Source organism: Salvelinus namaycush, chromosome 6 (assembly GCF_016432855.1).
Source record: "Salvelinus namaycush isolate Seneca chromosome 6, SaNama_1.0, whole genome shotgun sequence".
Taxonomy (NCBI): domain Eukaryota; kingdom Metazoa; phylum Chordata; class Actinopteri; order Salmoniformes; family Salmonidae; genus Salvelinus; species Salvelinus namaycush.
The window spans coordinates 34,210,886-34,222,310 of record NC_052312.1 but is presented as its reverse complement, the minus strand read 5'-3'; the positions used below and the strand labels follow the sequence as shown (position 1 = coordinate 34,222,310).

At 44.4% G+C, this 11,425-nt stretch overlaps 1 protein-coding gene across 1 annotated transcript in view; it reads left to right on the top strand.

Annotated features, from left to right (window-relative positions):
• The first annotated feature begins 612 nt into the window (after positions 1 to 612).
• LOC120049081 (cGMP-inhibited 3',5'-cyclic phosphodiesterase A-like) overlaps positions 613 to 11,425 on the top strand; it is a 73,332-nt gene continuing 62,519 nt past the window's right edge. Inside the window, exon 1 of the mRNA XM_038995327.1 lies at positions 613 to 1,527. Within this exon, the coding sequence (XP_038851255.1) occupies positions 613 to 1,527 (915 nt within the window). The remainder of the gene's footprint in view (positions 1,528 to 11,425) is intronic.

The window sequence follows — 11,425 nt, the reverse complement described above, 5'->3', positions numbered from 1 at the left end:
AAATCTCTATGTAAACATGGTTTACGTCCGGGCAGCAGTATGCCACGCTTCAGCAAACTCCGCTGCTGTTTCTTCAAGAGGAGAGTAGTAGCCTAGCCTATGAAGAGCAGAAGAAATGTGAGGGATAAATAATACGGAGAGAGAGGAACAGACGGAGCGGCACAAAGGAGAGAGGAGAGTGTTGTGCGGGAGGGCGAGATAGAGGGAGATGAGAGGAGATGCAGGCAGTGGCCTAGATGTGCGAATCGTCAAGAGTTGCTCTTTCTGGTTCACTGGATGGAGGCTGCTCTCGCGCAGAGAGGACTATAGAAAATATGGGGATGTTTTATGTGGTTTGTTGAAGGCTACACAGTGAAACGTTACTTTTTCCAGTACGAGTTTTCGTTCATTCGTGTTCAGTATTTTTATGTGGCCTACTTTATGTGTGTTTTGGGGAGAAATGGGTCAATAATTTCGAAGCGCGCAAGCAGTAGCGCACAGTCCCACACACTGCCGCGCGTTATGGCTCTCTCTGTCAAACATGGTGTATGAAAATGCACTGAACCTTTCACATTTACACACTGCGAATATATAGTTCACGCCGCTTCCTTCGTCCCCCCCTGTGTGATGACGATGGAAGTGGAAACTGACAGCGGCAGAGGTATATCAAGGAGCGCTCATGAGAAATGCCCGCGGGCGGTGGAGCGCAACGGCTATGTGAAAACATGTGTCACCCCTCTGTATCAGGACGCGGGCTGCCAGTCGTGGCTGAGACTCGCAGATATATGGAGTTCCCTAAGACTGTCGTCCGCGGTGTGTGTGGGCTCTGTCTCTGTTATTCTTGCTTTGCTGGTCAGATTGGTGGACTGGGACGTGGAGCAGCAGAGTTGCAGCAGTAACAGCAAGAATAACGGCGAGTCTGGATCTCTAGTTCATTTCGTGGCGACCTGTGTGGTGGAACTGTTGTTGAACGTTTGGTACCTGGTGTCCCCCGTCTTCACTCTCGTATGTGCCTTCTTTTGGGTTGGCTTGTACCTGATCCGCTGCGGGGTGCTGATCCGGACCGCCGTGTTTCTGTGGGCAGTGTGTCACTTCGGCGAAGCCGCGGCCCAGTCTCTCCTGCACGGTGCGGAGGACCAGTTGTTGTCGTTCACCGCCACGGTGGTGGTTCTGTCCTGTCTAGCCGTCGGGGCGCTGATGGTGGTCAGACTCGGACAGGGGGTTTCCGTCATCGTCTTCATCAGTATCATCAGAACTGTGTCTCTCATCTCCCTCAACAAGATCCGGGCCAGCTGGAGACCCTACCTGGCGTACCTGGTAGGAGTGCTGGGAGTCCTGCTAGCGAGGTATGTTGACCGGCTCCTGACGGGCTCAGTGCCACTCGGGGCGGGTTGTAGCTACGTGACAGCGGGGAAGGAAGAGAATATCATTCCTGTGTTTAAAAGGCGACGGATGTCCAGTTCAGTGGTCTCTTCAGACATGGCGCACAGTCACAGCAACAGCAAGTCCCACCGAAGGACCTCGCTCCCATGCATTCCACGGGAACAGGTAAAAGCTTAGCTATAATTTGAATGTTTGGCTTTTTTTTTCGTTTGGGTTAGAGCAAGGGAATGACACAAAAATGTGCCCACAATTTATGCATTGTGCCCGAATGTATTATGATTATGACTAGTATTGTTATTATTATTAGGCATATTATTATTACATTAGAGGGTCCTTTGAATTACTTTGCGGGATGCCTCAAAGCTTAGCTTCTTCTCTGACACGTTTTCCTATAGGCTACTCTGAATATAGAACACGTGTGTTTACTTGCGCTGGTTATATCATGAGCACTTTATCTACGCTATTAAAGGGAAATACTCTCTGCATGCATGTTCCAACCCTGCCTGCCTTTTTCTGTTCTATTTTAATGTAGGCCACTGTTCAAATGGCAAGTATGTGTATGGATTGCTTTGCCCTTCAGGTAGTAAGTCATGCCAGGGTGGGTCACCTGAGACAGAGTCAGGGCTGATAACCAGCCCTCAAACCCAGCCTTTTGTTTGACCTGGCCGGGTGGCTCTGGCTCGGAGGAATGGCTTTCACGTCAGCTCACACCAATTTTAAAAGTTTATCAGTAGTTAGAGACTGATATCAAATACATTTCTGCATGGTTTACTGTAATTCATGTTTTTTTTATACGGTAGTTACCAGGAAATGTGTTCTACAGACCGGCTTGAATTTATATGAATAAGAAATTAATCTTAAATGTGAAGGTACACATTTTAGAGTATCTTTTTATTGTATTCAATTGCATTTACTGACCTTGCCTATTGTTTTATTCAGCCTCGTGCTTTGTTTATTTAATGTCTAAGGACACTGTGTATCCTGAGAAGGGTTTCCTGTCTTTAAGAACAGATTTTGTGCAATGCTGGACTTTTTTTTAATACTATCTGAAATCTTCTCTCATCATTGAATTGCAATCCAAAGTTAGTACATCTGCTACATTTTAGATGCAGATGTACAAGTGTTGTGTGTGGGACTCCCCAAGTATACAGCCTTTATAAGCTGTACAACAGAGAAGACATGCTGTACTGCTGGCAACGTTTTGTATCCTCCTCAGCATGTATGAGGTGAATGAACACATCCATATGAAGCTGAGGTACTCTAGTATGTCAACCAGACCTGTGGGTAGTGTTCATAATGCATCATCTCAACTGTGAATTCTACAACAAAGTGAATCAACGACGACTGATCTCATAAATGTTAGATTTGCTGTCGATGATCTTCAAGGGTAAAACTTTCACAACAGCTCTACCTCCTCCACACCTTCTCAGCAGTTACTACTGTGTTGCCTCCCATTGACGTTACGCCCTCTGGTGATAGTTTAGAATAAAACAAAAATAAAAAGGTATCCAAGTTGAGATACTATCCAAGCAGACGTTTTGTGTTGGCAGAAGGCGTGTCCCACTATTAAAGACGAGATACCGGACACTCTCCAAAAGGTTTCACATTTATTTGTCCCAGAGGGAAATTGGTTTTGCAGCAAAGGAGCATAAAAAACAACATTGAACATATAAAATCCACATGGATATCCACAAGGATATTGTACTTTGTACTCAGGATGAGCACGCTGTCCAAAGTCTTAAATATAATGACTTATTTTTAAGTAAGAGGCCCGAGCTGGCCCATAGCTTCATACGGATGTTTATTGCAACTTGTTTAGGCCATGTGTTTTGGTGTTGACTGTTGAGTGACTTTGGGCACATCCCTTTTGAACTGTACACAGTGTGTTAGCGATGGGTCGTCTGATCGAATCATGTTCAATGATGCTGATCAACCTCACTAACAACACACAACGACACGAGGTCTGACAAATTGGCCCCCCTCTCTGAGGACTTGGTTTCGGGAGCTTTGATACTCAAGAGGCCTTGCGATTGGTCAGGGTGAGTGCTGTGCGGAGCGGCAGGCCAGGCAGCGTGTCCTGTCCTCCACAGGCGTCTCCTTGAAGTGAGTTGCATAAGCCTCTTGAGAGAGAAGGCTAGCTACACCAGGAGAGGCTCGCTGGCTGGATCAAAAAAGTCTGTCTGAAAAACAGGGCCTGGTCGCCGGTCACCAGGGTCACTGTATGTGCTGTACAGTATAGGAAATTATCAAATGTCACCTATGATGGTAGGACATTATTCTGTATTCTCTATAGTGAATGGCTTTTTAGTGCAATGGAAATTGATTCAGGGTATAATTTGAGAAGCAGCCTTATGTTTTTCCCAAGGGTTAAAAAAAAAACTAATCTTGTGTGTGCAGCTCTCCTCTGGGTGCAGTTCTCGCTCAACTCAGAGAAGCATAGATTTTCATAAACCTGACCTCCTGCAGTATTTATGAGCCAGCCTCCTCTGACTGCCTGCCAGAATGTGTTTTTGCTTTACATTGCAGCATCAAACAGCTCCAAGAAGTCCTCCACTGCTACTTCAAACTCTCCTGTCGCCATTGTGTTGCTCAATGTAGCCATAATGTCACGTTTACGATGCATTTATAAATGTGTACGGTAGGCTTTATGAACATTCAGTTCTTAGTAAATCATTACCCTCTGTATAATATAGCATGTATAGTTTGAGGAAGACATTGTAATGTCAGATGAAACCGTTTCAGATAGATTGCTGCTTCATAAATAGCTTTTTAATGAATTCTAGGGGATTTCTTAGAGAGTTAGAGCACTTCTAATAACATATCATGATATAAATCTCCTTTTAGACTGAGTGGATGCAGAGACAGTGTGAGTAGCTCTGTGGCAGCGCTGCAGTGGACTAGCTAGCTGCAAAAGTTGTTTGTGTTTTAGCAGAGGCTTCTAGAGGGATATGATTCGAGGAAATAGCCTTTTCTAGTGAGTTTGGTGCGGATTCAGTCCAAACGTTGGCTCAGGAATAGAGAAGTTGTAAGTAGGACATTTAAAAATTCCATTTTATGAGATTAGTTTCTGCCTTGGTTCTCCTTCTCATTTTCCCCACCCACACACACAGAGGACTGTATATTATACAATGCCATACATTATAACAATGCTTCTGCTAAAATAGTTGAATGCTTGAAAAAGAGTTGGGGAATGGGGCTCCAACAGTCCAAGCAGTTCTGAATTTTGTTCAATTTTCGAACTGTATATTACCTAATTATCAAACGTCTTAATATTTCTATGCCACAGCGAGAGAGAGAGAGGGAATGACAGAGAGAGAAGGAATGACAGATAGAGAGAGAAAGGAAAGAGAGAGAGGGAATGACAGAGAGAGAGAGAATGACAGATAGAGAAAGGAAAGAGAGAGAGGGTGTGATTCAGTTAAATTTGAAGGAGAAAAGGGTGCAGCGAGAATCTATTTGAGGGAAACACTATTCTCTCAATGACGCACATTCATTCCCACAGAGACCCACCACATTACGCTCTGTGCCATAGATTCCTGAATTTCTGTGCCACTGATACAAGGTTAGTAGGCTGGACTATTCTATCTGCCCTCATAAGTTCAGACTATAGTCCCCAAAAGGGCCTGGATCATGTACAGATGTAGGATCTTATTTTGATCCCCCTGTTGCAGGAGAACGTTGTAAAGCTTGTAATGTATTTGAGGTTTAAAAAGGCTTCTGAAATTTGTAGATCTCAATTTGAAATTCCAGACTTGATTTTCCCTTAAGAAAAATGTATCAACCCCTACAAAAATTTACATGAATTATAATCCACATAATAATTCACATTTCCTGTTGCTGCAGGATTATTTTCATGCTGTAGCAATCTGGCTCAAATTAAGATCCTACATCTGTACAAAAACAGATTAACTTAGAACCGGTTTGTACTTAACGTAGTGGCTTCTTGTGTGTGTGTCGCAGCTCGGCCGCTCACTCACCAACAAAATAAGCTTGGCCGTGCCGAGCTTGTGTGTGTGTTGAGCATATTCCTCTACATGTTGTCATAGTGTACATTCACCTGTTTTCATCTTGTCGGAAGCAGAGAGGGTGTCTTTTCTACCTGATGACTAGACATGCTGAATGTTGACTTTATTAGTCTGCCTAGCCCTCTCTGTTTAATTGAGCTTGTCTGTGTGTGAATGGACAGAGGGATCTTTTACACACACACACACACACACACACACACACACACACACACACACACACACACACACACACAAGCTCAGCACGGCCAACCTTATTTTGGTTGTGAGTGAGAGGGGCCTAGCTGCGACTGTGAGAGGGCGTCCGAGGAATGTGTAGCTTCAGCTGTTTGATGGGGCTGCCGGCTGCCAAACCTCATTCATTTAAAAAACCCAGCGCTGCACAGCGACCCAAGTCTCAGAGAACAGCACCACCAGTACACGGTCCTGGAGAGGAAGAGAGACGGCGAGGTTAAGGTAGGGAGGTATAGAGAGATGCAGGGGAAGAAGAGAGTGGGAGGGAGATGCCGAGAGGGAGCGACAAAGGAAGATGTAGATTGATAGACAGAGGCAGGGGTAAAGGATAGGAGAGGTAAAGAAAGGTAGACAGTGAGCAAGAGAAGAGAGAGCCATGCCCTTTTGTCACCAGGTGTGCAGCTGTAGCTCTTATGAAGAAAAAAAGAATGAATGGACCCCCTCATTCAGGCCAGAGGTAGGTGGAGAAGGAGGGAGGAATGGACGGCAGAGAGCAAGTGGGGAAGAGAAGGATGGGGATGGAGAGTGGTGAAAGACGTGAGAGAGATGGAGAGAAAGGGAGGAGGGAGAACAGTTTCCTGCCAAGTCTACCAAAGATGTCAGTCGTAACAGGACAACAGCCTAGCTGGCCTGTGAAACCTCACCACTGTTCTTATAAACACACCACAGCGCCGCTCTGCTCACCAAAACACTAACAGACACCACACTCAAATACTAACACACACTCACTCCAAACACTTAAACATTTCTACAGTTTCTGCCGCGGCTGCCAAGATAGTGTCTCCTATATAGGCAATGGTTCTTTTCCATGTACTTGTTTTTTTCTATCCAGTACCTGAAGGTACATTAGGATTGAAGTTGTTTTCGCTTTCCATTCACTAGTGAAACATAGCAGATGCCTGTATAGTCTCACAGTAGCCTATGAAAAGCCAGTATTGTGTCGGGAGTTAGAGACCAGAGTCATCCCAAAGAGAGATTCTGCCTCCGGTTGTCACAGTCTGACTTATCCTCCTCATTAGGAGTTCATTATCAGCCTCACGTCAACATCACTCACATGTGAAACAGGAGAGATGGGATGTGTCTGTACGCTTGCCTGGGCAGCTGAGCGTATGGTCCACGTATGTATTCATGCATGATTGTGAAGGCGTGTTTGTGTGTGTGTGTGTGTCAGTACCATACTGGTTTGCCCACATTACGGTTTGTGTGTGCCTATACAAGGTGTGAGCAAAATGTGTATGCACAATTGTGTACCCACATGTGGATGTGTGCTTGTGCATCTGTGTGTGTTTTTGAGAATTTGTGTGTATGAGTGTACCAGCAAGAGAGAGAGAAAGCTCGAGCCCCAACTCTAGCTGACTAGCTGTAGGGCTACTAAGCCCACTGCTGAGAGGCAGCTTGTTTTTTTAACCTGGACTGGCCGCTGCCCAGATCCCATCTCCCCCGCTCCTTGCTCCCTACCCCCTCCTCCTCTCTCCCCTGCTCCCCTATCCCTGCTTCCAACTTCCTACTCCCCTCACCCTGCTAGCCTCTCCCCTCTCCCCTCAACGTGCTCCCCTCTCCCCATATACAGAGTGGCTACCCTGCTGGCCAGCCATATGAGCCCCTGGCCCCAGACAAGGAGCGTACTGTTACCCACTCAATGGTGTGTTTTAGTTTGAAAATATGCCCGGCAGATGGGGAGGGGGGAGAGAAAGCCAGCCTTTAACAGAAATCAGGTCTGTACATCTGTTTGTCCGTCTGAAAACGAGTGAGAGCCAGGGAGGGAGAGGCTAGAGAGAAAAAGGTTGAAGGATTTTGGTGCAGGGTTTGTTTTCTCTGAGTCTATTTTAATTAGAGAGAGAAGTGGGTTAAATGCTGCCGTGTAACACAGCACAGCACAATGCCATGTTCAGGAGGAGAGGTGTGGAGGAGTCTCAGTCAGCGTACGAGGAGGTGGACTGATGCATGGTCCGATTTTTTTGTTGTTGAAACGGGGCGTTTATTAAAATAATTATGCAACGGGTGTTTTTCTCTGTTCATTGGAGGGAACAGACAGCTAATGTGATCAATTGTGTGAATTCCGATGAATCATAAGTGTAATGATAAAATATGATAGATTTCTCTAAATGTCTACAATAGCGTCCAGTTATAATGGCTCAAGCCCCTATATCAGCAGCATTGGAGAACTGTCCTTGAGAAGCCTTCCAGATGACTACAGTCCTCATAAACCATGGAGGAGTCCTCATAAACCATGGAGGAGTCCTCATAAACCATGGAGGAGTCCTCATAAACCATGGAGGAGTCCTCATAAACCATGGAGGAGTCCTCATAAACCATAGAGGAGTCCTCATAAACCATGGAGGAGTCCTCATAAACCATGGAGGAGTCCTCATAAACCATGGAGGAGTCCTCATAAACCATGGAGGAGTCTTCATAAACCATGGAGGAGTCCTCATAAACCATAGCTCCTGTCCACCGATCACGTCACTGTGGTTGATTACTATGGCCCAGTTGAACATGCAGCGTTATTGGGTTCGGTGTGTGTTTGAGCGATGAGTGTTTATAAATGTTCATACTGTATAACCAGGTCTTTATTGTAAAATATAATTCGTTCTCATTGGCTTACCTGGCCAAATAAAGGTTTGAAAAATTGACATTGCAGATTGTTGATGCGTCGGAATAAAATCTCATACATTTCTTAATTGAGCTTTCTGTGGACCAAGAGGGTTCCAGGCTAGCCCTCGGAGTTGCCCAGTGCTTCTGCGCTGTCATCAGTCTGCTGGGCGGCAGTGTTTGCCCTGCCTGACCCCTGCCTCCCTCCCTGGCTCCTCTAAGGCTCCACAGTGCCTGGTGCTGTGGTTGTCTATCAGGTAATTGCCAGCGTAATTGCATCACATGCAGCTGGTAGTGTTTTTTCACTTCCATTACTCTCCTTGCTTGTGTAATGTTGCTTTTACGCACAACACAATGGAGACGTGCGCAATGCAGTGAATTGCACTAAGCTGTCTGTTCCTGGAGCCAAAGAGAACCTGCTGCTAGGTTGGATCAGATCTTTATCATGAGAAATGGGTCTGGGATTGGATAGGGACAGTAGGCTACTTGCCTGTTTCTGCTTAAGCCAAGAAGTTGTCTTGTTTTGGCAAGACAACAATGTACTAGTATTGGTTGCAGATGTCTTGGAACTATTAATGAGTCATAAGTTAGCTCAGCTTTGTGTATGGATGAAGGGATAATGCTCAGATGCATCATCTTAAAAACATTGAATAGTATAGGTAAACTTGGATGGTTTTCTTAACGGAAGCTGTTTTGGCCCCGGATATCTTTAAGGTCATGGGTTCTAACTATTTCTGTGGACGCAAAAGGATAGAAATGTTTGCTAATTTATTACAAATAAAAAACTGCTACCACATTTACATAAGTATTCAGACCTTTTACTCAGTACTTTGTTGAAGCACCTTTGGCAGCGATTACAGCCTCGAGTATTCTTGGGTATGACGCTTGGCACACCTGTATTTGGGGAGTTTCTCCCATTCTTCTCTACAGATCCTCTCAAACTTTGTCAGGTTGGATAGCTGCACAGCTATTTTCAGGTCTCTCCAGAGATGTTCAACTGGGTTCAAGTCCGTGCTCTGGCTGGGGCACTCAAGGACATTCAGAGACTTGTCCCGAAGCCACTTCTGTGTTGTCTTGGCTGTGTGCTTAGGTTCGTTTTCCTGTTGGAAGGTGAACCTTCATCCCAGTCTGAGGTCCTGTTTTTCCGGTTTTCATCAAGGATTTCTTTATTCCTTATTCCATTCATCTTTCCCTCAATCCTGACTAGTATCCCAGTCCTTGCTTCAGAAAAACATCCCCACAGCATGATGCTGCCACCACCACCATGCTTCACCGTAGGGATGGTGCCAGATTTCCTCCAGATGTGAGTTCATACTTGGTTTCATCAGACCAGAGAATTTTGTTTCTCATGTCCAAGTGGGCTGTCATGTGCCTTTTACTGAGGAGTGGCTTTCGTCTGGCCACTCTACCATAAAGGCCTGATTAGTGGAGTGCTCCACAGATGGTTGTCCTTCTGGAAGGTTCTCTTATCTCCACAGAGGAACTCTGGAACTCTGTCAGAGTGACCATCGGGTTCTTGGTCTCCTCCCCGAACAAGGCCCTTCTCTCCCGATTGCTCAGTTTGGACGGGTGGCCAGCTCTAGGAAGAGTCTTGGTAGTTCCAAACTTCTTCCATTTAAGAATGATGGGGACCAATGTGTTCTTGGGGACCTTCAATGCTGCAGAACGTTTTTGGTACCCTTCCCCAGATCTGTGCCTCGACACAATCCTGTCTCGGAGCTCTACGGACATTTCCTTCTATCTCATGGCTTGGTTTTTGCTCTGACATGCACTGTCAACTTGTGGGACCTTATATAGACAGGTGTGTGCCTTTCCAAATCATGTCCAATCAATTGAATGTACCACAGGTGGACTCAAATCAAGTTTTAGAAACATCTCAAGGATGACAATTAATTTTTAAAAATTAAATCAATTTTAAAATAAGGCTGTAATGTAACAAAATGTGGAAAAAGGGAAGGGGTCTGAATACTTTCCGAATGCGCTGTACATGTACAGTGCCTTCAGAAAGTATACATACCCTTTGACTTATTCCACATTTTGTTGTTACAGCCTGAATTAAAAAATGATGAACTTTTTTTTCCCTCAACCATCTACACACAATACCCCATAATGACAAAGTGAAACATGTTTTTAGAAATTTTAGCAAATGTATTGAAAATGAAATACAGAAATGTTGAATTCACATAATTATTCACACCCCTCAGTCAATACATGTTAGCATCACCTTTGGCAGTGATTACAGCTGTGCGTCTTTCAGGGTAAGTCTCTAAGAGCTTGACACACCTGGATTGTACAATATTTGCACATTATAATTTTTTTAATTCTTCAAGCTCTGTCAGGTTGTTTGTTGGTCATTGCTAGACAGCCATTTTGAAGTCTTTCCATAGATGTTCAAGCCAATTTAAGTCAAAACTGTAACTAGGCCACTCAGGAATATTCAAGGTCGTCTTGGTAAGCAACTTTACAACTCCAGTGTATATTTAGCTGTGTGTTTTAGGTTATTGTCCTGCTGATAAGGGAATTTCTCTCCCAGTGTCTGGTGGAAAGCAGACTGGACCAGGTTTTCCTCTAGGATTTTGCCTGTGCTTAGCTCTATTTAATTTATTTTTATCATAAAAAACTCCCTAGTCTTTTCCAATGACAAATATACCCATAACAAGATGCAGCCACCACCATGCTTGAAAATATGAAGACTGGTACTCAGTGATGTGTTGTGTTGGGTTTGTTCCAAACATAACGCTTTGTATTCAGGAAATAAAGTTAATTTCTTTGCCGTTTATTTTTAATTTTTAATCCCATGTCCCCGTCCCCGCAGGAGGCCTTTTGTTAGGCCGTCATTGTAAATAAGAATTTGTTCTTAACTGACTTGCCTAGTTAAATAAAGGTTTAATAAAACATTTAAATAAAATAGTGCCTTATTGCAAACAGGATGCATGTTTTGGAATATGTTTTGTTCTATACAGGCTTCTTTCTTTTCACTCTGTCATTTAGGTTAGTATTGTGGCGTAATTACAATGTTGTTGACCCATTCCCCATATCACAGCCAATAAACTCTGTAACTGTTTAAAAGTCACCATTGGCCTCGTGGTAAAATCACTGAGCGGTTTCCTTCCTCTCTGGCAACTGAGTTGGGAAGGATGCCTGTATTTATTTAGTGACTGGTGGTAGTGATACACCATCCAAAGTGTAATTAAAAACAGATACTTATATGTGTG